This window comes from Dryobates pubescens, chromosome 2 (assembly GCF_014839835.1).
Source record: "Dryobates pubescens isolate bDryPub1 chromosome 2, bDryPub1.pri, whole genome shotgun sequence".
NCBI classification, from domain to species: Eukaryota; Metazoa; Chordata; class Aves; order Piciformes; family Picidae; genus Dryobates; species Dryobates pubescens.
The window spans coordinates 27,511,944-27,538,582 of record NC_071613.1 but is presented as its reverse complement, the minus strand read 5'-3'; the positions used below and the strand labels follow the sequence as shown (position 1 = coordinate 27,538,582).

The 26,639-nt window shown below is 47.0% G+C and overlaps 1 protein-coding gene across 3 annotated transcripts in view; it reads right to left on the bottom strand.

Annotated features, from left to right (window-relative positions):
• KLF7 (KLF transcription factor 7) overlaps positions 1-2,306 on the bottom strand; it is a 412,385-nt gene extending 410,079 nt beyond the window's left edge. For all 3 annotated transcript variants that reach the window (XR_008462881.1, XR_008462883.1, XM_009899053.2), the window contains exon 1: positions 2,143-2,306. Coding sequence is in view for 1 of the 3 variants with exons in the window: in XM_009899053.2 (XP_009897355.1) it covers positions 2,143-2,244 (102 nt within the window). In the remaining 2 variants the exon portion in view is untranslated. The remainder of the gene's footprint in view (positions 1-2,142) is intronic.
• Between the last annotated feature and the right edge of the window lie 24,333 nt (positions 2,307-26,639).

Genomic DNA, 26,639 nt, shown 5'->3' with positions numbered 1-26,639 from the left:
CCCAAGACATGACTCTATTTGCAGGTGATTCAGAAGAATGAAATTGGGGTCTCTGTGTCAGTGGGTCTGCCAAGCCTGCATGACAGCATGCTCTGTATAGTCAGTTTCAATTGCTCCCACCACTGATACATCAGTCTTGCTCCTTGTTGTTTGCAAGAAGAGTCCAACCAGCAATAGGGATGTAAAAACAAACTGCAAATACAGGATATAGTATGAAACATCAGGCACTGGTTGAAGGAGTTGAGGGGAAATAAGGGAAAACATACAAAATATTTTCAACTTCTCTTTTCAAACATATACAGAGAATTAGTGGAGTTTAGCCAGGAGGGTCTGAGTTTAAATTGTGCTGTAGTAATAGTGGGCTTGCATAGCTACAGTGTACTATACAAAACAAACTGCTGCTCTACCACACATAAAAGGCGGCAGCAGGAGACAGAGTATCACACACAGTACTGCCTAAAGCGTGCTGGCTATGTCAACAGATTATCTCACTCTGGACTGTCTGGACTGTTACTAATATGCAACTGATCCAACAACGATGCCATTAAATTATTTTTTTAAATGAAGTTATACTAACCTCTTCAGTTTAATTAGCATGTTAAAAATCTAAAATGACAGCAGATGTGACCATCATGGATGTGCAAACTGAATACAACTAACAAAAAGCATCCCCTCCCCCCCCTCAAAGAATAAAGCAAAGTTAGGTTGGTCATTTTGCAGATTAAATCCCGAATGTGTTCACACTGTAGATGTCAAAAAACCTCTCCTCTGTGTGAGGTCTATGCACACAAAGCCAAAACAATTTTAATGGTGTAAAGCTTTAAAGACCCAGTCCTGGTCCAGATGGATGACAATGCTACAACCTGAGTGCTCCCCTGAAGCTCAACTGTCCACATTTCTCACCGCACACACTTCTACGGAAAATGTAAATTATCATCTCAAGCTGTCACTTACTGGAGACCTAATACACACTACTCTTACGCTAGCCACAACTAAGGCGAACGCAGGCAAAATGAAATCCGTTATTCTTAAACCGGTAGTGTCACAGGTTCGTGCGCTGCATTAGCACCACATGTCATCCCAGCCACACTCCACTGTTCCTATTCACCAGCAAAGATTATTTTTTTTTTTCAGAGAAAACAGTTTCCTGAATTTCACTTGATGCATCATCTCTGCCAGAGAATCACATCAAGAAAAAGGATTGCCTCACAATGCCCTGCTGTAACAAGGAATTTTGTCTTTCTTTTTCCTCCCTCAGTATCCCAGCTGATAAGTACTTAGAGGTCTATGCATTTGGGCTCGTAGTTCATTTTATACAACTCTCTTCTTTGTAACCTACTCTTCTCCTTGCTCTTATTTATTCATGCCAGCAGTCAGCATTTTAATGCATTCTTAATACTTGATTTCCCTTTTTATCCTAGTTCTGTCTGCACATTAACCCTATGGTGGCTCAAAACACACTGGTTTATAGTAACCAGCCTAAGACATCATTCTTTAAAGGTATACAACAAGAAATATGTGTTTCTCCCCACCCTCTTTAAAAAAAAGAAAAAAAAAAAGTCACCTCCCTAGTTACAGCATTTAGACTAAAATCTTTTGCTACTGCTTCCACACACCTGCTCAAACCTCATCTCTGATTTAAGGTACGATTTTTATTGATGTATACTAGTTATTTGAAAATAAGAACAATCTGTTCTGTTTCCACCAGCTGCCAGTTGTCAGCGCTGGATGGAAGTGATCAGCGTTCTTTAAAAGAATGGGGGGAAAATTAAGATACAAAAAAAACCCCAAACCCAAAACAAAACCAGAGAGAGAAAAAAAAGAGAAAAAAATTTTAAAAGAATCAAAAATAAGAATAGTAGTCATCATAAAAACACACCCCTAAAGAATGCCACCGGATCTCAGGTGCTGCCAGGCGTGCTCAGAAAGGACTGAAGGCAGACAGATTTGAATGGACTGCTCGGTTTGCAATGGGGAAAAAAAATATAGAGATTTAAAGGTCTACCCACGCGGAAAAAAACTACCACCAAAAAACCCCAGCCCTGAATTAAAGAACAAAAATAAAATAAAGTCAGAAATGCAGCCCCAATTCATCGATTGTCTGCGCTTAAGAGATTTACAGGAGTAATTTAAATGATTCACCTGCTGCCAGTTTTCCTCCAAGGATGGCAAAGCTGAGAAGTAGCCGGTGTCGTGGACAAGCTGGAGTTCCTGGAATATACTATAACTAGCCAAGACATCCATGCTGCTGCTGAGCAAGACCCTTTCTTTCTGCTTTTGTGTGTGTTTGTTTGCTCGGGTGGGGGGTTGTTTTTGATCATAAAAAAAAAAAAAAAGAAAAAAGAAAAAAAAGGAGGAGAAAAAGCAACCAATGATAAATCCAGCGTCCCTTTGGCTTTGTTTTGTTTCAGTCACACTTTAAAAAAAAAAAAAAAAAGAGAGAGAGGGAGAGAGAGAAAGAGAGAGAGAGAATCAGCGCGGCAGGGACGGCGAGGGCCGGGGGCCGGGCCGAGGAAGATGAGAGGCGCCGGCGCGCACCGAGCACCCCACGGCCGCCGCACCGGAGCACGTCCCCGCTGCCGCGCACCGCGCAGCCACGAGCCGCGGCCATGCGCGCTCGCGTCCGCCCTCCCCGCCCCCTCCTCTCTTTATTTTCGGGAGACGTCGTCTCGCTGCACCCCCCCCCGCGTTTTCCTCTCACCCTCCCTCAGCAAACCCAGCCCGGCCCCCCCAAGTCGTCGCCGCCTCACGGCCGCCTCTCCGCCGCTCCGCCCCCGACCCCCCCCGCTTCCCAGCGCGCAGCCGCGCGGGCCACTCACGCAGCGCGTGACCATGTAAGGTAAACGGCGGGGCGGGGTGGGCGGGGCTGCGACGCGCCTGAGTCACTGCTGCCCAATGGCGACGCCGTTCAGGACGCAGGGGGCGGTGCCAAGCCGCCGGTGGAGGCTATGATTGGTCATCAATGCGGCTCCCTCCTCTTCCCCGCGGCCCGCTAGGCGGTACGCGGAGAGCTATTTTTAGGGCCCTATATAAGGGAACGGCGGGGCGCGTGTCAGGGGTAGAGTGGGGTGCGGTGAGGGGCGGCGCGGGTCTCGGTCGCCAATCTTGGTCACCTCGGACCGGTCGCCGTTATCGGTTGCGTTGGACAGCTTGAGAGGCTGGATGCCGTTAAACTGAGGCTATGGCTGTGGATGTTCCGTTCCCTGCCGAGGCGTGGAGGGGATGGGTAAAGTGCCTCCTGAGCAGCCAGCCCTTCCTGCTCTGTGTGGAACTGTGTGCTGCTCTGCAGCCACTAGCGTGCGAGTCCCCGGTGGCTGGGGGTGGCCACACCAAGAGAAGCATTTTTTTTCTCAGTTACATATGGGTGGGAATAGATGAGCAGCTGGCGAGAGTGTCGGAAGGAGGCAGTAAGACTAAGCAGGAGCCGCCGGTGTGGTGCAAGGAGCACGTGCGCCGTGCAGCAGCACAGCCTGTGAGGCACAGCAGCGCTGAGAGTTCGTCCAGGCCGCCTCCAGAAAGGGTCGGACGCTTATTAAGACATTTGTATTGGCATTTAACTAGGCTTAGCTGTGAGCTGAGCCCTTTCTGAATGCTAGTTTGGGCTGGCTAATGAGCTGTTTGACCTTAAATGGTTTGTGTGGTACATAGCATCCCCAAAATTGCTCTGGCATAGAGCATAGTTGCATTTCTGCTTTTGGAAGAACTGGAGAACTCTCTGTGTGTGTGTTCACTTACAGATGACCAGGGTGGAGTGAGGGTCTAGTAATGGAAGAAATGTATTCTTTGTTGCCCTCAAATTGGGACAGCTCTGTAGTCCCATCAGTTGCATTGCCAGGACTGCATCTAGCCACCAGGCTGCTGGATGAACATCTGCCCAGTGCCCTTTTATGGTGGAGTTTTGGCTCTGTCAATTGGACTAAGTATCAGGGCAAGAAGATGGTGCCAGGGGTTGTTAAACTGTCTAGTTTCAGAGAAGTTGCATCATGCTTCTATTGCCCTAAGTGACTAAAATGTTTCTGCTCACCGTTGTTTTTTCTTCTGCAACCAGATAAGTGTGGCTGGCCTGGGTCTCAGCTGGTATAAATTGGTGCAGTGCTGCTAACACATGTCTCATCCTAGGTGTCCCATTCAGATTGGTGTGAAAGTGTGAGGCAGCAAAACTCATCTGTGTTAATTAGTTCATGATATGTTTTCTTTCTTGGTGATTAAGACAAATTGCCTTTTCCAAGACTGGTTTCACATTAACAATTTTGAAAGCCATGTTTGAAGAAAGGTTATCAGAATAAACGTTCAAAGAAAGCCCAGATAATGGCTGCACAAACCCCAGATTCATATAGGTACTGGCACACAACGCTGCGGTAACTTTAGAATAAGCAAACTAAGCACCACAACTCTAGTTTGGCAAGTCAAAATCCAGAGGGAAAGGGGCGAAATAAGCTGTGGGTGAGAGAACTGCAGTAACTGGAAGAGACTGGATGTAGACAATTTTATCAAATAAATTATCCTTGCAAAAGCACTTTGAGTGCTTGCATTGCAGCAGCAGCAGGATGGCTCATACGATCTGATACTCGGGCTTTGTGACCTGCTTGTGAAAACAAAGCCTGTTTTCCAGCCTTCGTCAAAGGAGCTGTAGGTTGTCTCAAGCAGAACCATCTCCAGCACCTTTAGCCTAGCAGAAAAGCTAAGTGTGAGGCTGGATGTGAATAGTAAACTGCTCTTTCTCATACATAAATTTGTAACTGTGCTAGAGAGAAGATGAGAGGAGGGAAGTGCAGCAAGTGCTGCTGTAAGGATACCATTGTTACTTATTCCAAATTTGTCTTTGCCAAATCTGGCAAAGCAGCACCTTGAGAAGGGAAAACTGGAAGACAGGAGAAGGTACTAATGTAGTCAGATGTGGAAACAAGCAATACCTGGGTATCATAATGCAACTGACGTCCTGAGAGAGTTATGCAGAAGTATCTGTTGCAGCACAAGGCTATATGCATATGCAGAGACAATGAAATATAGGACAAAAGCAGCAAAAGTTCATGGTATGAGCTACTTCAACATACATTTGTCTTACAATTATGTAATTCCTGTGTCTAAAAAACTATTTTGGTGCTATACTTCAGGCTTTGTTTAGCATAACTACCATTTTACTACATAGCAAGTCTAGTGCTCTGATGTCCCAGCTCCCTTCTAACACTGGCGTGTGAGGAGACCTGGCCTGCACAAAGCTATGGGTTGTTCATACTTTGGTTTATTGCAAAGCTTGGTGTATACAGGCAGCCCAGGAATCCCCTCTACCATAAGTCTCCTTTGCTTGATGCTGAGTAGCTCTTGTTTGAATAAATTAAAATCTTTCCACTTGTCTACCTTATCTTGAACTTTATGCTGAATGCTTATCCTGTAGGAACAGATACTTTTCTACCCTCAGAGTGAAGGTGGTTCTTAGTATGGAGCTTTTCTGCTTTACACCAGCAAAGAGCCCAGCCTGTGTTCATGTTGCATGGTAACCAATGGTCCTATCTGGTGAGCAGATGCTGGACTGCTGCTCTGGCTGGCTTCAAGAGAAATTGTGTCTGAGGGCAGGATTTTTGGCTGTGAGCCTTGAGGTAAAGAGCTGGGCTACATATCTGGCTGCTTGCCTGGGTGGTTTCCAGGCAGACATTGCATTTTTATTGTGTTGGATATTCTGCTTTGGAGGTCAGTTGAAAAAGCAGAATGGGGTTGTCACTTGGCAGAAGTTGAAAAGTCTAGACAAAAAAATGAATGTGAGGTTACACTGGGTATAATGCTGTTGGTTCAGCACCTGAGGTAGCATCTACCTATGCTAAACCAGAGGTAATAGAAGGCAATTTCTGCCAAGCTCTTTTCTTTCGCAGGCTGTTCTGACCTTACTCTGGGCAGACAGCCACTTTCTCTGCTCTGGCCCAACCACACCACCCATCACGGAGAGCAACGCAATCAAATACAGAGGAGGAGCAATACCTTCCCACTGCCACACAGATGGGCTCAAGGGCATAGAGGACTACACAAGAATTTAAGCAAAGGGTGCAGGCTGGACCTACAGGAAACAAGGATGGACATTTCAGCCATAGCAAATACTTGTCCTGTGATATATGAAGAGAACAGCCTGGACAAGAAGGGGATTTTTTTTTTTTTTTTTTTTTTTTTAAGCCAGACCAAACATCTTCATTCCTGTGACTTGCTGGAAAATGCAGGGAGGTGGTGTGCCTGGTTGTGCAATAGCACCAATATGTCTTGGCACCTGTGAAAAGGGAAGGGATTGGCATCAAGGGGTAATGGCAATAGTTGGTCCCAGTAAAAGAAAGTATTTTCTCATTCTTTCGGTTCCTTTAGAGCAAGAGGGGAGGTGACATCACTGTTCTTTGAGATGTTGGCTTTCCCTTGTGATATTTCCAGCCCTGCTGCCCCCAGAGGTGATGGCGAGGGGGGCACAAAAAGCACTTGATGGGGAAGGCTGATTTGCTGGGGGCTTTGATTTGTGTTTCATTGCTATGGTTTGGGTAATGCCAAGGTGCTGTAAAGCCATCAGGGAGTATATTAACATATCTTTTAAGCATTTCACTAGATACACTCCCTTTGGTATCAGTGAAACAGCTGCACCAAGATCCCCTCTATGCAGCTCATGATGAAGTTTTAAAGCCTATGGTGAAGCATTTTCTCCAGGTGTCTAGGCTATCAGTTTCTTCTGCTGTCACATGTACATGTGAGGCTGCTGTCTGAATCTCTTCACTTCCCATCTCAAACTGAGAGGTAATGCAACTTTCCTGTGCTTAAAACCTCTGACAGAGATGTTCAAAGGTGTTGGTTCTTCAGTCAGTGTGCCTCCTGCAGAGGAAGGGGCTGTGCTGCAGGTTGGTAGGGTTGAGGTTGCCACTGGTGGAAAGCCGAGCAAAGAGGTGGAAGAGCACTGAGATGCCCACTGAAGTGTGCTTAGATTTGCAGCTGTACACTCTCCAGGAGTGGATGCAGAAAGCTCTTGCTGCGGCCTGGAGAGTGGAGGACTTATGGTGTTCATTTACTGCCAGGTGGCATGGCTGGAAAGAGGCTGACAGAGATGCAGTGGGAAAGCTCAAAAGCTACTCTGCTGTTCAGGGTTGCCACATCTTGATACCCAAATGTGCCTGTGCATCTGTGTCCATGTGTGACACAGATGTGAATCAAAATCTCAACAAACACCAAGCAGCCAAAAGAGAGAGAATTTATTTTCCCAATATGAAGCATCTCTGTGCAAGCCCTGGACATCTACCATTCCCCTTGCAGCTGAGTACCTCCCACCCTTCTAACCTCTTGCCTCCTCCTCAGACCCCAGTTTCCTGGAGAAAGGCTTTTACTGTTGGCCCCACATCCTTCTCCTGTCCCTGCACAGCAGCATTTCAGTGATCTGGAGGGTAGCTCAGCATTTCACACTTCCTTTCAGCAGCTGCAGCCTAAAGACAGAATCCCAAGGGCACAGGGCATGGAGATGGTTTCTCTTCCTGTCCCCATCTTGGGGAGCAGCATGGCAGCTAACATCCTGCTGTAGCTCACAGCCACCTCCTTTGACAGTGCTTGACTCTGCCTGGACGGGGCACACTGTGAAGCAGGATAGGGGCATCTCCATTCTGGGCCTGTGTGGGTGGAGATGCCTCCTGGCATCCAGTGAGCCACAAGCCACAGCAGTATAAAGGGAGACCAGTGTGTCACAGCAGGTTCCTGTGCTTCCCCTGCTTCCTGAAAACAGGCACCATTTGACTCCTTTCCCCTTTAAAATCAATGCCCTGTGGACATTGCAGTGGGTTTAATTGCAGGGCAGCTAATGACTACCCTCCAGAATTAGGGATGAGTGTGTTCAACCCATAATCATAGCTTTGGGCATCCAAAAGTCTCAGTGGACTGTGCAAATTGATCACTAGCCAGATACACAACATACATAGTGGTAAAGCAGGGTGTATCATCTCAAAGTGGAAACATATTCACCTTGGTTCTCTTGAGTGAGACAAAAAACAAAGCCTTATGCTTCAAGGAAAGTTAGAGATCATTGCTCAAGGAGCCTGATCCATGTCTGGCCTGGAGAATTTGGACCCCTCATCCTGAAAAGGCATCAAGCAGACACAGAGCATGTAAGAGAACTGAGTTTCCACTTTGGGGAAGGAGTCTTATCTGCTGTGGTTTGTTCACATGCTCTAGAGTTTTTGTAATCAGTTTTGTCTTGTGGCTATGGCTGTCCATATGAGAGTCAGTCTCTGTCTTCCAATTTTCAAAGCCAAGAATGCAAAGTAGTGCTGTCTGGGAGAGCACTGCAGTTGTGTTCAGAACAGTATGGTGATGGGCCAAAGCTTCCAGGCATGTACAAACCCACTGTTGCCAGTGAGGAATATGATCTGCTTTGGGTCCCACTGAAAGCTTTGAAGCCATCTGGATCTAACTGGTCTCTCTGCTGTATTTTGCATCCTTCACTTCTGTCCAAAGTAGTGGGTCTGTTCCTGAACCTTTTGGCAAGGACAATTATCATTGCTATTCTGTCAGTGTTCAGCATCTTGGCATAAACAGTCTCTGATCATATTAGTAGGCTCTCAGGTACTTCTACTGTACTAATAATAAATAATAATGAGCTGCAAGGAAGACCCATGAGTCTTGGGCTCTGGCTGGACTCCTGCAGCTTCCAGCTGAGGTGTCCACTTTGTAAACCTTCCTGTGCTGCTGCTGGCAGTGCAGCAATGCTACTGGAGAGCGGCCTGGGAAAGGCATGCCAACAGTCTTGGAAGATGCTGTCCATCTGTCAGCAGACATGAGAAAGACGTGTTCCTTTTAATGACCAATATGGACCACTCTTGGTTAATTTATAGGAAACCTTACAATAGACTAGGAGGATACTGGAATGGTTCAGCAGATAGTAACCATGGGCAGGCTTGTGTTATTATATATTACCCTGGAGAAAGAGTTGGTTTGTCTTGGCTTTAGCAAGCGAGAAACACAATGCAAGACTGCACACACAGCAAGTAGGGGCTTGTCATGCATGACTCTTCTGCAGTGCTGCAGCAAACACTCTCAGCACTTGGTACCTGTGGGAAGGGAGGGCTCTCCAGAAAGCAGGGGCTAGGGCAGTATCACTGGGTTTTTCTGTCCTAGACTTTTCACAGATGAAAAAAATGCTGTGCATTGAAAACAAAGCCTATCTTCCACTGGAAGCTGCAAGAATTTCTTACTGTGTTGTTTTCACATCCTCTTGGGGTTTCTGGCTTAGTCCACTTCCTCAATGAGGAACTACTGAAGGTATAGGTCTCCCAGTCAAGCACAGATGTGTGAATTAATAAGGATATGCTGTAGTGCAGGGAAGCAAACGGAGGCTCCAAGCTTGCCTGCCAGAGCCAGTTATGCTGGGTGATGTGGGTATCCTAGCAGTGCTCACCTGCTGCTTTTCATGTTCTGCAACAAGGTGCATGAAGAATAAGGGAGGTGGCTTGACACAAGCACACACATACCTCACAGCAGCAGCCAGACAAAGAAACTGGGGCCAAACTCAATGCTGGGCCAGAGTCTCAGCTCTGTTTTACCAGTCAGGCTCTGCTGGCATGACACAGGGGTGTCACATGGGTATTGCAGCATTTCCTCTTCTAAAGGACTTCTCTTTGAGGACTGCTGTTGTATGAAAAGAGAAGAAAGAAGCTTTTCCCTTGGGCAACCTCTTCTCATCCCAGCACCAGCTGCACCTCCAGGACTTCTCCATCTCTTAGCCCACTCTACTTGAACAAAGCACTTCAGTCATAGTTGATAAAAAATTGCTTACAATCGAGCTCTCCTGGATGTTCATCCCTTATCTACTGGGCAAGTGAGGACTGCTGAAAGGAAAATGAATGTTGCTCAAGAAGGAGAGTTGATCTTTGGACCTCTCTCCCACCACAGTCTTTGTTCCTTGGCTTTGATTTCCCTTAAGGGTCTATGAGGCTCTCTCTCTAGTGTGAGCAGCAGTATCTCATCTCATATCTGCTTAGCTGATGTTGTATGCTGCATCACTGGATCAGACTGATACCTGGCTGCTGGCAGAAAGGCACTACCACTGAGTGTTACATTCATATGAGGGTGTTGGTTGCACAACAAAGAGCTCACAAGTTAACTGTGAGAGACAGACAAAGCTTAGCCCCAGATCACAAAACAAGTCAGAGTGCAGAATTAACTACATATCCTCTCAAATTGCAGATTAATGTGCAGGTACTGGCCTGGAATCCTCCGTGGTTGGAGAAGACGCCTGTCTGCCCACCTCAATTTGGGGCTTGAGGGAGCTCAGCTGAGCTGTCATGCACTCTGGGGTAGTGCTCAGCAGGGTAGATGGCAGTTGGTCATCCCTGCCCTTCCTACTCATAGTTCCTGCCGCCAATCATTACTATTAAAGCCATGGGTAATGTTAATAAGGGGTGGCAGAAATAATTTTTTGAACTGGAGGTTACTTCTCCTTGTACCTCATCTTCCCTTTTCCTCTTCATGGAAGGCTAATACTTGCAGAAAGTGAACTGAGAGGTTTTTCTCTCTGAGGAAAGAAATTAAGAGGTGGTGCAGGGTGACACATGGCAGGTGAGGTCTAAGTCTTGCACTGCAACCCCCTGCCTTGAGATCTAGTTTGTGGGTGACTGAGGGTAGAGATGCTGGGTGTCATCATTTCTGCCAGAGCTTTGCCAAACAGGAGGCAGGTGCCTGTCAGTCTGAGACAGAGGCAGTGTCTTGGAAGAATGAAGAAAGAGGGAGACACATGTCTCTCCAGAAGCTCTTGCAAGTCCTTGGAACTAGATAAATGGGCTCAGCAGCTGCCTCAGTCTCTGATAACACTTTTTCTCCATGGCAACATGCAAAGACATCAGTGGTTTTTTGGCAGGGTAGTCACAAGGACTTGTATGGCCTGGAGAGATGACATGCAATGCTGCTTTGCCCTTGCCATCACTACAGCTCTGGCATCCTCCAGATGAGAAGGAAAAGTCCTGGCCACAAACTTCCCACCTGTTAGCTCTTCCACCTTGGGTAGACCCTGGTTCACCATGGGCCACCCAGGAAGACTAATTGTTGGGGGCTGACCCTCTGCATTTTTCAAGTGTGTAGTTGATGCAGAGAGTGCCCTGAGAAACTGTGGCTCGTCTATTTCTGGAAGGGCCACTATAGCATGCATAAATTTTTTCAAATAATTTTTATAAAACGTGTTTGCTGAAGTCTACACAAATTCAGGTGTGTTATTCATAAGTTGCCATGATGGAGAGTAGTATTCCTACAAAAACTTTCACCCAGCACTTGCTATATTAAGTGTGACCATGACTATAAGCCACAGAATTGCCAGTGCCCTGCCAAAAGTGAGAATGCTCAGCCCTTCTCCTTAGATCAGTTGGCACAGGAGCTCCAGGTACATTCGAAGTCAGTGGCAAATTTTCCATTGACTTAAGCTGTGTTTCAGTGAAGATTATGAATTTAATAACATGGATGAAATTAGATGAATAATATGAAACTTGAAGAGTGAGGAGCCGTATGGTCAGAATATGGCCTGGGTTGACCTGGAGTCTTGTATTGTACTGCTACATCTTCCTCCATTTTGCAGCCATACAGTAAGTGGTACAAGTTTGATCTGCGCTGAAGAGAGTTATGTACTATTATTAGTAAGATATATTATTAGCATGAATTGGATTAGAACTGGCAAATTATGGAGGTTTCTTTGTTTTCTACTGGTAATTTCCACTTTAATTTTCACTTGGACAGAGTGTGTGTCAGGGCTCACAGCCTATGTTTTGTTCCTGCTTTGGACAAGCTGATAGAAAAGCTTAGAATACAAAGCAAAGTGGGTTTTGGAAAGAAAACCTTAAATACATGCTCGTTGAAGCATCTGGCATTTTCTCATTCAGAGCAGAGCAAGGCAGTTAACAAAGGTACATTGAAGTTGCTGTGGTGAGTTGATCCTTAAGACCGCGATGGTGCATGCCCCTGGGCATAGTGATCATTTGGCTGCAGGAGTCTGCAAGAAGATGTGCTGAGCCCCTGAACGGGCAGGCACTGTGGGAGGGTTTCAGTACAGCACGGTACTCAGCTTAGCCCACCCGGTCACCCTGCTTGTCTGTGTAGGACCACCCCAGACCCTGTTTGCTATGGCAACAGGAGACAATTCTCAGTTCTCTAGCCAGGTCTAAGTTGTCTAAATGTTTGTTTTGATAAAAGCCACTGGTCACAGTGTTGAGGATTTATAAACCAGCACAGAGGCAGTCACTAGTGCAGGGCTGCAGCTATGTGTCATGGTGCCAGCGTACTGAGTAGCTCAGCAATGCTTTGCAGAGCATGTTTGTGGAGGCATCTCCATGCACAACTGCAAAACAAACACTCCCATGTTTGCAGCAGGCAACTGCAGCCACCCAGCCTCAGCAGGGCACCAGTCATCACAGGTCCATCTGCGTGGGGAAGCTCTGCAAGGCAAGCCTCTGTCTGCTTGGCAAGCGCTGACAAGGTCCGCCCCAGCCAGCCCACCACAGTGAGGCCAGAAGCACCCATCTCTTTGGAATGCGCGGCCCAAGGGCTGTGTCCACCCTAGACTGGCAGGAGTCTGGAGAGGCATTGCTGTTTGCCTGGCCATTGATTGAAGGATGAATGTTTATTAAAACAATTGCCAAGAAAATGCCCTTGTAGAGTGTTATGAAATACCACTGTTAATTGGTGCATTGCTTACTGCTGCTTAGAGGTAGCAGCAAAGGCTGAACCTTGCTTTTTTGTGGAGCAGGGAGACAAATTTGCTTATATTTTGCCTTACAAACAGAGGCACTGTTGAGTCCAGGATCCACTGAGCAGTGTGAGTGTATGGATCTCAGGTAAGGGTTCCAAATCCTTAATTAGAGGGGACAGAGGTGTGACCCGAGGCACCTGCTCTCCCATGATCTTCAGCAGGAGTGGCTGCAAAAGTCTCCAGCGTAAGTGAATTTTCATCTGAAGAACATGAGGCTTTTTTTGAAATTGAGGCATTTCATGAGAATTTGTCAATCTGGACATAATTTTCCACAGGAAAGTCAAACTGAATCATTTGGTCTTTTCTGGTTTGTTTTGATAATGGTGAAATGTCTTGTTTTGACAGAGACAGAATGATCATTTCTGTGGTGCAAAAATGTTTTACTTCCACCTTCTCATTTTACTGCATTTTCTGCTAGCTATAAATACCCTGTTCATAACAGTTATTAATTTATCATTATCTTGTTCTATATTATATTTAATGCTGTATCTAATTTTTTATATATGCTGTTGTGTTTTGACATCTAAGCCAAGTGTCTTTATTTTAGTCAAATGAAACAAAATTAAATTAAGATGCCAAGACAAGACCAATTCACTCTTTATCAAAAATAAATCTTTTCTCATTTTTTAATCCTCCCCACCCCCCTTTCAGTTTTCCACTTCCTGATGGGGAATGCAACTATACTCTAGGTGTGAGGCTGTGAAAAGCAACTGTTTCCAATCATTATGGTCTTGGGCACTCAAGTTAAATCAGTGCTAGCAATTAAAAAGCAGGCATGCAGGTTAAAACAGTATGAGCAAAAATAACTTCCCCTTTCAGTTAATGAGGTTTCATGTGGAAAAAGAGAAGATGAAAGGGTCTGGTGTGACTGTTGTGTAGCTCTTATCAGCCACAGTGCCTAGGAAATGTCTGGGTTTGCAGCCTCTGTCTCATCAGCTCCCAGGCTGGAGTTTATCAAGTTGTACCTAGAAGCAGTGGGGAATCTGGTGTGACTTCCTGAGCTAGAGGGCAGTACCTCTGCCTCACACACACATGGGCCTTTGGGTGCTGGGGTTTCTGTTATCAGTGTTGCTGGCTTGCTGTATGATGCTTTTGCATTGAGCTGTGATAATGGACTTACACATCACACTTGGAAATTTCTTTTTATTGACTTAATGTGTATATTATTGTCATCGTTTATTATGGGAAAGTATCTCATAGTAATTGAAATACAATATGGTGCCATTAATCACTCTGAATGTGAATGTGTTCATAGTATATTAAATGCTCCTCTAACCATAAAACAATTTGACTTGCAGTCAGATAGTTTACAACTGGCCAATGTTTAGGATTCGTGGTGATTGACATTTATGTTGCAGTGTTCAGGTGCTCATGTTCCTGAACAATGTCTTTGAGATTTCTGAGAAGGTGTTGGGACTTGCAGCTTTCTGGTACTTTGATGCAGAGGTGTAAAGGGACACAAATTGCAGATATCACTATCTTCTGTTTAACAGAATCTCCACTGCAAACATGAGACATGCATGAGAGTCTGAAGCACCCAGTGGGCTGTGTACAGTAAGCTGTCCTCTTAAAACATTGCTGGCCTTCTTTCTTTGAGACATCTGGTGAAAGAAAACAGGAAAAAGGAGACAGAAACTCAAACAGTGTGATTCTAAGCCATGACTGTTGAAATAAAGGCCATTCTCTTTCATGGTGTGCTTTTCTAAATTCTCTTTTGTGTTACCTAGAAAGGAAAGGGATTCCCACTTCTAAAAAACAATTTTGAGTTGAAAATTGATCCACCTACCAAAAAGGAAAAAATAATTTAAACTGATGTCATAGTAAAAGGACAACAGTACCATCCACAGCACTTTGGTCAGCTGTGATGAATCCACTCCAGATCTGCCCAGCTCCTGACACCTTCTTACTGCCTGCACCCAAAGAAGCAAGCAAAAGCCTTCAGAAGCAGCTTGATCCCAACTCCTGTCTACCAAGGATAGCAAAGTCCTCACACCCAGAGCACCTGAATTTCAGCAATATGCACCAGGAGCTGATGTCAGGCTGTGTCCATCTCTGCCACCTCTGGCACAAACCTCATCATGCCCAGTGCCACTGCAGCACTAGCAGGGACACATTCTGTGTGCTGTGCAGCTGAGTGCACTGACCACATGTGCATGCATGGCACAGCATGGCACCACCTGGTCTGGAGTGGGGCGATTTGGACAAAATGCAGTATTTTAGAGCACTCCAACATTTGCTGCTGCAGTGGATGTGAGAAGCACTGCTGTTAAACTGCTTACTTCTACACCTCACTTTTTACTGCCTGGCTTTAAAAGCATTACTTCAATGGCATTCACAGGAGGGAAGAAGATGTGTAAGGTCATTTTGCAGGGCACATGTTTAAAGATTTTTCAAGAAAAGCAGAGCAAGGTCTTGCTTCTAAGGAGGGAAGGGGTTTTTTTGTTTGTTTTTCAGCTGGAGTTTTTATTATCAATATGTATTTTTAATCAAAGGGAAGTGATAGAAGCCATAGCAAGTAATGGAGCCCACTGCTGTTCAGCCCCCGACATTTATGAGACAATGCCAATGTTTCTTCAAAACAGATGCTTGCCACTACTGTGTCAATGTACACATTTATGTGATAACCAATAGCAACGAGATTAAAATAGTAATGGATGAAGAAATCCCAGAAGAACAGGCCAGCGGTTTTGCAATGCAGCCTGTTTGCCTTTGGCATCATCTGGAAGTTAACGGTCCTGGGTGAGTCAGTATGAAACAGCATAGGCTGCTCTCATAGATACTCAGAGCTCACTCCTTTCTCCCATGTCTGGTGACACGAGCTGTTTATATTTTAGTTGTCTTGGCACGTTTATGTGTCTTTCTTAATTTTCTATAAACAAACCTGGGCAGTTAGATGGCAGACAATGGCTGGAGAGCACTGGTCAACTGGGATATGGTGGATACCAGAGAAGTGGAAAATAAGTATACTACAGGTTATAAAAGAAGACAGATAAAAAGAAGACAGATAGCCTTCTGAATAGCGTATTGGAGCAGAATAAATTTAGTGCACAGGATCAATATAGACTGGGAAGCAAATGAATGTCAGGTGTTGACCTGCAGACTTCAGCCCTCAAAGCCACCAGCTCAGACCCCAGGTCTTCACTAGAGGAACACTTAGGTGCCATAGGGCTCACACTGAAATCCCTCTGTGTAAGAGCTTCTCTTAGCTGGCACTTGGTGCCTCCTGGGTTGAGAAGGAGGAGGAAGACTGATCATGCTAGGTCAGAGCCCAGGCCTCGAAATCAGTCTCTATCAAGCACTTCTTGTCAAGTAAAAATAGTCCCTGTGGCAGCAGGCTGACCTTCACTCTGGTAGGAAAGTGTATTCCTGGGGTGCACCTCGTAAAATGCTCCTTTACTGCAAAGAAATCAATACAGCAATGTTATGATAACGTCACACATGAGCTTTTATTTCTGGATGAAAAATGAAAATAATACACCATAGCTATTGATTCTTTGAATTTACATATTTGGATATATATGTTTGATGTCTGCCTTCTGCATGCAGCTGTTTGCCAAATGTGACAGGATTTGTTTTTAAACCTGGGGGCGAGTTCTGCCCTGTGCATTTGAAATAAGATTTCTCTGAATTATTGAATATGTCATTAAATAAAGCAGAGGAAGCAGGCAGGGAAAAACCCAGAGGTCTTAGTGAAAGGAAGTTGTAAATGCTGGTAATAGGCTCTTACAGCAGTAAAAAGGCAGGGGGGAAAGTGCAACTTTAAAATCTAGAAGAGACAAAAGAGTCAAACTGAGTATCTCTGCTCTGTTTTTCTCTGGTTTTGATGCTAATTACTAGCTTGTTTTCTTGTTTTTTCTGTGAATTTAATTCCACCTCATCATGGAGGGTGAAGAATAAGAGAACCATTTAAATAAGTGCCACAGTGAAAGGAGATATCTGAGTGTTACTGATGTCTGTGGGATGAGGGAAATGGGCATTAGGCTGAGGGAGCCACAGAGGAGCCATCAGCACTAGACATGAGGAGAGACAGTGCTGGGGAAACCCAAGGAACTAGTGAAGAGGGCACACATGTAACCAGTGGCATGGCTGGGGTCTGTCCATGAGTGCCTTGGCCCACCAGCTCCACTGCCCCACCAGCTCTTGGGGGAACTGATGAATAAAACATCATATTTTATAGAACATGTGTCATTCCAGCCCCAAAATTATCAAGTCTCTTACTCTCCTCTCAGGAGATCTTGCATGAGCAACCATTTAAATGAATGTTTCATTATTTACAAGTTTCACTATTATTAAATTAATATTACATTCATCAGGGCTTTTGTTTTGTTTTATTTTCAAGGCAGAGCTGTAATTTGAGCAACATATTCATCAAGTCTGAAATGGTGGCTCCAATTATTTTAACATTCATTTGCCCATTCAGCTTCCTCTGCATCTGCTGGTTTCTTCCTTGCAACAGCATGTCAAACCCGGGAACGCATTCTGCTGCTCAGCAGCAAAAGCCACCATGAGGGAGGTGATGGGACGTGTTCTGTGCCAATACAGTCAAGGCCAGTGGCGCTGTCCGGGGCGGGGGAGGGGCAGTAAGATGCCAATTGCAAAGGCAGCACATGCCAGTGTGCAGATTTCCTTTCCCCTCTGGCAAAACCCTCCTGGCATCAGACCACATGAAGATGGGGCTACAAACGTCTTTAATTCAGGCAGAGCAAGGAAAAAAGGCTCCATCGATTTGTTGGCATGGGAGCCTCAGTAGGGCAGTCATGTGTGTGTGTTGTAGCAATGCTCCTGGAGGTGAGCATAGGCTAATTGGTTCAAATCTGAAAGGATGCTTTTGAGTGCTGGGTAAGCAACAATAACAAAGCACCAGCCATTCAGCAAGTGCTGAAAATAAGCCAGAATAGCAAAACCAAAACAACAAAAACCCCCATGTTTCATTATTTATTTTAATGCTAGAAGTGTAAGCTTTCCTGACATGATTGTAAAATCTTATTATTTATTCATGCTCCTTGCTTTGAGGCAGCATCCCATACTATCCCCAGCCTTCTGCCACTCCCACCATCTTCAGCCCTGTGGGGTGGCTGCCTGTGCCACTGCCCACCCCATGGTGGGGGCCAGGGCTCCCCTCTGCCCAGCCAGGGACTCTCATGAGGCAGTGGGGGGGAAAAAGCAGGCTTTAAAAAAAGGGAAAAAAATCAATAATTGTGGTCTCTTTTTCATTTGTCTCTTTTCTCAGCCTGTGAGATTCACTTGAGCTTATCTCTGTGACCACAAGAGTTAATGACATGCTTCAGTTTTGTGTTTTTTTCTTTCCCGAATAAGAAAGGAAGATCTCATCTCATTATTTACCTACAAAAGCTAGAGCCTCTAGGGTAGGCACAACCCAAATGCCAGAGAGCCCCCCATAACTCCATGCAATAACATGGCTCTGATATATGAGCATCCTTGTAGATCCACACTGACATCCACGGGACAAGCTCTGGGAGCCACCAGGGATTCAGATTTCATTCCTTCCTTGGTGCACCCTCGGGGTTTTCTCTACTGCCACAGCACCATGGGAGGTGTGGGGCCACATTTCTCAGGGACCAGCTGGAGCATCAGTAGGGTGCACAGCAGGGGAGGACAGCAGGTGGGGAGGCAGGACAGCAGTGTGTGGAAAGATAATGAAATGTGGTCCTGGAAAGACCCTTAGCTACAGATCCTCCAATGTACCTACACTATGTTCATTAATCTGTGATAATTAGACTTATTTGCAGAGGTTAACAGCAGTGGCACATGGTAATTAACCACTCGTTCCCTGCCAAACGACTCATAAAGCTTCTGAAGTGCCACAGGTCCAGCTGTGGGTAGGTTTGATACTGGAGGGTCCTGGCACTGGGAGGTCAGGGACTCTCAGGGGCAGGTGTCCCCAAAAAACCCTTGTATTTCCCAGATCTGCTGCAGGGACAGGCTGCAGAAGGACACAAGGAAAAGAAACTAGTTTGTTGCCGTTTGCCTCTCTCTCCTCCCACTCTGCCTCTCTGACTTGTCAAGGGCTGTAGATTCCCCAGGGCAGGGACAATATCACCTCAGAGCCTGCAGGGCTACTGCTGCAGGCAGGTATTTTGATAGCATGGATTGGAAGGGGCCAATGTGCCCCCTAGTTCTGCAAAGCATTGGATATAGCATTAGAGCTGCTGAGCATCAGCTCCGCAGCAGGTCCTGCCAGCCAGCGTGAGCAGAATTGTGCTCAGCTTGACCAGCTTAGGGGTTAAGGAAGATGAGGCAGAAGGGTGGATTTTGGACAAGATTCCCCCCTCCCATTTAATCCCTTCTTCCCCTCTCTACCCCCAAACCCCTCCAGCGAAACTGAGCTAATTAGTCAAATAGATGAGGATAGGACAGGCGGGGAGAAGCCCCGTTGTGTGTCCTATATTAGTAACTCACGTGGGAGTAGCCAGATTGGAAGGAGATTGAATGGGAAAATTGTAGGTGTAGATCGGAAGATAAGTGGGCTGAGCCTTTCCCCTGGCCCCACGCACCTGATTCCTGTCACAAAAATGATGTCATCCTTCTCCATGGCTGGACAGCCACCCCACATCAGCCCCCTGCAGCATGATGGCCAGTGGGATGCTGCTCAGGGGTTTTCAGCCCTGTGAATAAATGATGAGCCCCTGGTGGGAGAGAAGCAGGGAGAGCACCTCGCACTGCATTAAAGCAATTAGCCAGGAGTGAGCAGGGAGCAGCACCGGTTTCAACCCCCAAAAAGTTGCAAGAGCAGCTGCTAGAGGGGAGCTGTAGGCTGGAGGGCAGCCAGGGATGGGTTTCAATAGGCGCAGACTGCATCTGTGTTTCTTGGGCTGTGTGCCCCAACTGCTGTGAGGAACAGGAGCTTTGTCCTGTTCCTGCCCACCCAGCCTCAGCCTCTGCCCACCACCACTTCAGGTGGAAGAACTGCTTGCCAAAATGCAGCCTTGATCTCCAGGGGTTGAGCTGCTTTGGAGATCACAAGGACTGAATCTTCCCTTGTTTACAGGGGTTTATCACAGCTAAATCCTCTTCCTAGAAAGCTGCTGTGTGCCAACACCAGCCCCTCTGCCTTGGCAGTTAGAAATCCTCTCTGCTGCCCTGATCTGCAAAATCCAGTCCAGTCCCAGAGCCCAATGTACCAGGGTACCCAAATGTTCAGAGGTGTTGGAGCAGGCATCGCAGAAATACACATGGTGGCTCTGCAGCATGGCCATTAGAAAATGTCTTAAACAATGAAGCACATCTTCTGCTGCAGGAGGCTCACTGGCTGGTGCTGACAGCTTCTTGTTCCACACAAGGGCAAATTAGGTGACATGTCCAGTCTTTGGCTCTGCTGAACTTACTTTCCCTGACCTACTTTTATTTCACTGCAGTGGCAGAACAATGTCCCATATGTGGTCTGTGCTGGTGGCACTACTGTGTGCAGGATGGCTCTGCTCTTGCTGACTGGAAGGGCACCTTGTCAGCAAAAGCTTCCGGGGGGAAAAAAAAAAACAAACACTCCCCCACCCCCACCCCCAGCAGGGCCAGCAGCACCCATCTCCCCCTGAGAGATCATCAACCCTGCTGTGAAGGGCTGAAGGGCAAAGCACAGCTGTGAGTCAGGGTAAGGGGACTGAAGGATGGGACAGCCCAGTAGAGGCTGCCCTGGTTGTTCCCATCACTGCTTTCATTGTTGTTGCCTTGAGCTTCAGAGTGAAAAACAGACAAAGGTTCCATTTCGAGGGTTTTTTTCCTACTAGATAAAAGTCTTTAGCTGGGTTCAGTGAACCTAGTGGAGCCATGGTTCCACTGAAGTCAGTCACTCCTGGCATGGCCACCTCTCCTTGGTGGTGGTGATGAGCAGAAAGCAGGCTCCAGTCCTTGGGAAGAGAAGACAACAGCATGGAGAAGTACCTCTGCTGCTGACCTCTGCCTTCACAAAGAAATGTTTCTGTGCACCTGGGCAAAATCACACGACTCCAGGAGCGGGTTTGGGGTTGTGTGGCCCTGCACCTTTCCCTCTCTTCTCTCTTTCTCAACCGCCTTTGTTAGCTTCCTCGTGCATTGCCCCATAGCTGTCCCTCACAGCTTTTCTTTCCCCATGGCATCTTCATAGTCACAGCCCAGCACCTTTGCTACACCAGTTCCCATTGAATCTCTCGGTGTTCATGCTGCCTTGTGTGACTACAGTTGACACATTCTGTTTGTTGTTTCCACTTTTTGGGCTATCAGATGAGTTCATCAACTTTCTTATTGCAAGTGACAGAACACAAGAACCTACATGGGTCTAGTACATAGCTTTGCTGGTGCACAGGCTTTCTGGTTCACAGGATTTCCATTGTATCCAGAAGTTAGAAGTAAAAAAAAAATCCTTCTCAATTAGATTAAAAACTTTAAAACTAGATGGATTTCCCCTCAACTGGAAGAATGTCATGAGTGAGTCTGGGAGGCCCCTCAAATCCTGTCTCTGGGGCAGAACCACTAGGAGCCCAGGCATGTCCTTTCAGATCTTTTGGGGGGTTTTTGGTTCAGTGACAGTTCATTGAACAGGAGATGAAACATTTCAGGCTGGTATTTGCCAGTGAATTTCTGATTAGCTGCAAAAAGGAATACTTGCATCTGAAGGAAAACCAGAGATAGGCACTTCTGTAGTGATGGGAACAAGCATTTGGTCAGGAGGACAGTTCTTTCCCAGCTTGTTGGCAGTGCTTAGGGCTCCTGCAGTCCAGGATCTCCTCTTACCACCTGTCTCAGCAAAAAAGATGATGCAGATCACAACACACACAGCCCAAATGCAAGACCACAGCACCATGCTACTGTTGGCTAGACAGAAACAGGCATGTGCTGATGCCTTATCTGTATCCCTCCAGCTTGGGAGTCTCCATTCAGATGCTGGCCCAGTGTGGTATGACCCTGGCTGCAGGCTCTCAAGGGCTTTGTTTGGGTACCCCAGCTCTGCTGCTACTGTAAAGCTTGGCCACTGCGTGGCAGCTGCTGCTGCTATATTTTAATTGTAATTTGGATGAATGCAACTTTGTGTGTGAGTAGCACGATGAGACAGCCTAACACCTTATTATAGCAGCAAGGAAGTTTGCAAAAGGACTCTGGAAGTGGTGCCAAGTGATAAATTCACAGTTTGAGGGTTAACTGCAGACATTCCTCTGAGCTGCACTTCACCCCCTTCCTGGAGGCCATCTATGCATCCACCCAGCCATGCTCGGCACACACAGAGGGCAGTCATGTTTCTGGGAATGGTACTGGTGACCTCAGTTTTCTGAGGTCTGAATTCATAACAGAACATTTGCATTTTTTTCTTCCATCTCTTACTCATTTTCTTTCATTTTTCAGAGGCAAGTGGACCATAAGAGCAATAGTAACTACACCAGAACAGCAAAAGAAACATTTGGCAGCACATGTACTGACAATACAAACTCATCTTCTGAGCCACAGTTCCATAGAGTGACTTTCTGTAAAAAGAAATTGTGCCAAACAAAACCTGTTCCTTTCTGAGGCCTGCAGAGTGAAAACTAGTCCAGTGTTTCAATTTTTATTTAATAAAAATGGTTTCCCCATTTTCCAATGAGCTATTGCAAAAGGATTTGCCATTAGTAACAGAAGAAGCTTCACATCTGGTGGAGGTTTTACCATCAGACAAAGGGGAGTACATCAGTGAGGCATTAAATGTAGATAATAGATTATCAATAGGGAGAACAGGCCTTTAGGGGGTGGGGGTAGGGAGGGATGAGGGGACTGGGTATCTTGAGGTACAAAAGTGATGAAGTGAGACTTCTGGGAGGGCTGCAAATAGCTCTAGGGGAACTCCTGCTCCATCCTTGGGCAGCTGTGGCTGATCCCCTGATGCCTCCCAGATATGGTCATCAGGGGGAAATCAAGTATTAACTGGTTCCTGCTCCAAACCTGCATGAGGAAGAAGATGAGTGAACTGGGAGGGGGCCAGTGGAGCTGGGAGAACAGTAGGAAGTCATGCAGCAGCCAGACACTAAATTATTAGTGAGCATGAGTAGCAAAGCTTTCAAAGGCAGCTTAGAAAGAGACACCAGCAAAATCCCCAGGGTAAGAAAGAGCCTTTGTTAAAATTAGTGTAAGACCCAAGAAGCAGCTTTGGTGCACTCAAAGATCAGCCCTCAGACAGGTGAGCAGGAAGGAGCTGGGAGACAATGAAATGCCTGGAAGCAACAACAGGGAGACCTAGTGGAACTGAACAAATCCAGGAAGGAGGAGGATTAGCAGTTAATTACACTGCTGTCCTGCCTGACAACCTCCAGCCTGGAGCAGGACCCCGGGCACATGGCAAGCCCAGGGGCAAAAGCCGCAGCCTGGGCAGCGAACACTGGGAAGCACACTGGTCCACGTGGAGCACCTGCCCGTCCCAAGGCACAGGGAGCATGCCCAAAGCCTGGCTCTGAGCACCTGTCCTGACTGCATCCTGAGTCTGGATGGGTGCCTTGTGCCCCTTCCCAGACACCACTTACCCCTCTGGCAGCCCAGGTGGTGGGCTGGTGTCCTGGAAGCCCCAAGAGCCTCTGGGGGAGGGAGAGCCCAGAGAGCCCCCTACATAAACCAAAGCCAGGAGAGCAGGAGCCAGAGCCAGGAGCAGCTCAGCCCCAGGGCATGAGGAGGGCAAGCTGGGAATGGGGATGGGGGATGAAGGAATTATTTTCTGTCCGCAGACCTTCATCTTGTCTCTGGCACTGAAGTAAAGACCCAAACTAGGAGGGAGATGCCTAGATACCCAACAGGAAGGGGAGACCCCTGAAACAACCTGGCACTAACCTTGTCCTCTCAGGAAACCTTGCTGGAGGGATAGACATGGAGAGGTGATAGGTCATGCTTGAGGAGCTGGACAGAAGAAGTCCCATCTTCCCAAGCAACACCTGGGGCTCTCAGACCAGGGAGTGTGCCAAATCTGCTGCCCATTCTAGGAGCCTTGGGGTCCAGGGGGCAAGATAGTGGTCCCAGTGGTGTCATGCTGGATGGGTATGACTAGCTAAAGCAAGTGGATTTGGTTGATCTCCATACCTGGATGACCCTGTCAGTGCCACTGTGGACCTGCAGCCCACTCTCTCCTCACCACCATCAGCAGAAGCAGCACTATTTAAAAGCAGCTTTGGCTTCACCTCCTCTGAAAGATGGGCCATGGTCCAAATCCTACTGACGTCAAGAGGAGGCTGGCTCTGGCAGAGTCTGCTCAAGATGGTTTGGGTCTGGTGAGAGCTCATCAGTCACACCAGAGCTCCAGAAACCTCAAACTAAGGGTGGCTCAGCTCTTAATATTTGTATGGCCCTGTTGCCATAGTGTCCATGAACTTCAGCCTTTAAACACAGACATCGCCACTGCAGCCCGAAGAGGGAGGGATGTGTGTCTAGGTCACAGGCAGGAAAATGGAGACAGAAGCCAAAAATCACTTGCCTGTGGCTGAAGAGAAGGGGAGATCATGAGACATGAGCCTCCCAGGGCATAGGGCAAGCCAGTGCCTCCCAGCCTTTCCCTCCCACTGTGCTTGCAAGAGTCAGCAAAAGGCCAATATCTGATTTTTTTCTGTTGCTAAAGGACACCTTGGCATCTTTGTTCCTTGCATGGATGTAGTGATGCCCATGGCTGGGCAGTGCCATGGGATGGGTCAAAAAAAGCAGAAGCCATCACTGTACTTGCTGGAGGACAAGAACATGAGAGAAGGAACAAAAGACTGTAAACCAGGCATGGCAGCAGTTTATTAGGTCTTTGAAGAAGACCTAAGCTTTGAACACTGGGCACACAGCAGACACCAAGAGAAGGCTCTCTGACCCAGGCAAAATGGATGGCTAAGGACATGGAGAAGGGAGCCACGGTCTGTAACAGGAGCTACTGCAAGGATCAGGCTGTCTTATTTTGCAGAGATTGGGCTCTCAATGTTAATGCTCTTGGTACCTTTCCAGTGGCATAGGAAATAGAGGGATCTGCAGGAGCGTCCAGCGGGTGTGACTCAGCATAGGCATAGCTGCAGCAATGTCCCCAGCCCTACGCCACTGCCCTCTTCCTGCTTGCCAGGATGCCTGGCATGGTCCCCATAGAGGCAAACATTTGAGAGTTGGCAGTAGCTTTGCCTTGACAACAAGGACTAGAAAAGGTGGGGGCATCACAAGGAAAACCTTAATGCATCAAAGGGTGGTACCAGCCCGATGGGGAGTGAATTTCTATTAGTGATTAAATTCCTTCAGTGTTTTTTACTGTCAATGGTAGAGGCATACCCCAGAGGTCAGAAATTACCACAGCTCTTAACAGTGGCTCTGGAAAAACAAGAAAAGCAAGAGGAGAGGTGTGCATGTGTCCGTGTAGGGATGACAGGGATACATCTCCAAGGACAGGCACACAGATCGAGACAAAGGATGCACAGTCTTCACACCAGCAGTCTCCAACAGGAGGACAGCCATGAATCCTGCCGCAAAATTGCGTGCAAGGGGTGGCTGTGCTGAGGAAGGGACGTGTTCACTGGAGGAGAGCACTCGCTTTCACCCAGGGCTCCTGGATGAGCAAAGATCCTATGCAGCTGGGGCAGCCCTGGGCACACCTGGGGACTGGGAGTGAGTTTTTTATTATTTGGGTTGCTGTCTCATAGGTATCTTTTCTGTATGATGAAAGTCCTAGAGGAGAAAAGCTATTAAAGATTTTTCCTGTTTGCTGTTTTAGCTGATGGAAGTGATAGTCGATATGTTTTGCTGAAGCAGATGGAGGAGGCGGCAGTGGAAAGCGTACCAGGAGGAGAAGACTGCACAAGGGGGAGGATGCTGAGACTTTAACAAGGGCTTTTTACACAAAATGTCAGTTGGTTGTTGAAATTAAGTGGATATTAAGAACAAAACAAACAGAAAGACTGGTCAGAAAAGAGCCTGCTGTGGTCACCTCTCAGTGGCTCAGCTCACATTGTTATCATTTTTGTAACTGCACTGTTTGTGAGTCCTTTTGCTTCCTCAGAATCCTGAGGTAAAGCAAGGACTCACATTTCAAATGCAAAAAAGAAAAGAAAAAAAAAAAACGTAGCTTTTAAAAATACCTGCTTCCAGATCTTCAGCACAGGGAAGCAAACCCTGGGCATGAGCCCAAATTTTCTTTCCTTTATGGGTCACCTTTAAGAACTGAACAAATGGAGGATCTCAACATTAAAATAGAATATGACTGGAAACTTCATCAGTGACTGGACTCCCCTTGGCATGCTTCTGACCCTCCCTGCAGGCTCCACTCTGTGGGACACAGAAAATCTGGAGCTTCATGAGGCACCGCTGCCTGGGAATCTGCTGCAGCCTCCGGAAGAGGGGTGCAGGCATCCGGACGTGCTGCACTGCTGAGATATGCCCTGACCTTTACATTGCTGGGCCTTTGGGGGTTAGCAAAATCCTGGCCTGGCTGAAGGAAAATGCTTGTGCAGAAATAAGCTCTGCAAAGCACCCCCCTGCTGCAGGTCTTCTGCACTGGCTGGTGCTCCCCCAGCAGGCACAGCCATGGGGGAAAGGCTGGGATGGGAAGAGGAGTGTGCAGCAAGAGAACAGCCTTCCCACCCCACCCTCCCCTTTTCCCATCAGTGATGGGGGAAATCTGCTGATGACCTCTGCGGGTGCTGTGTACCTGCTGGGCACCTGGGCCTGCCAGCAGTCCAGCAAGCAGAGCAGCAGGCAGCTCCCTTCGTGCGCCAACCTTTCTCCAGTAACAAAAAATCTGCAGAAGCCACTCCTTGGCTGCATCTCTCCAGGTACTGGAGGATGAGTTCAGGCTGAGCAGTTGTTCAAAGGGGAAGCAAAACCCAAACCACTCCCTTAGTGCAGCTGGGAACAGAGGGCTGCCTGGGCATCTTCTGGCTGGTTCTAGCAGATGTGGTCCCTCCCTTGCCCCACATCTCATGTCTTCATGTCAAAGACATGCACTATT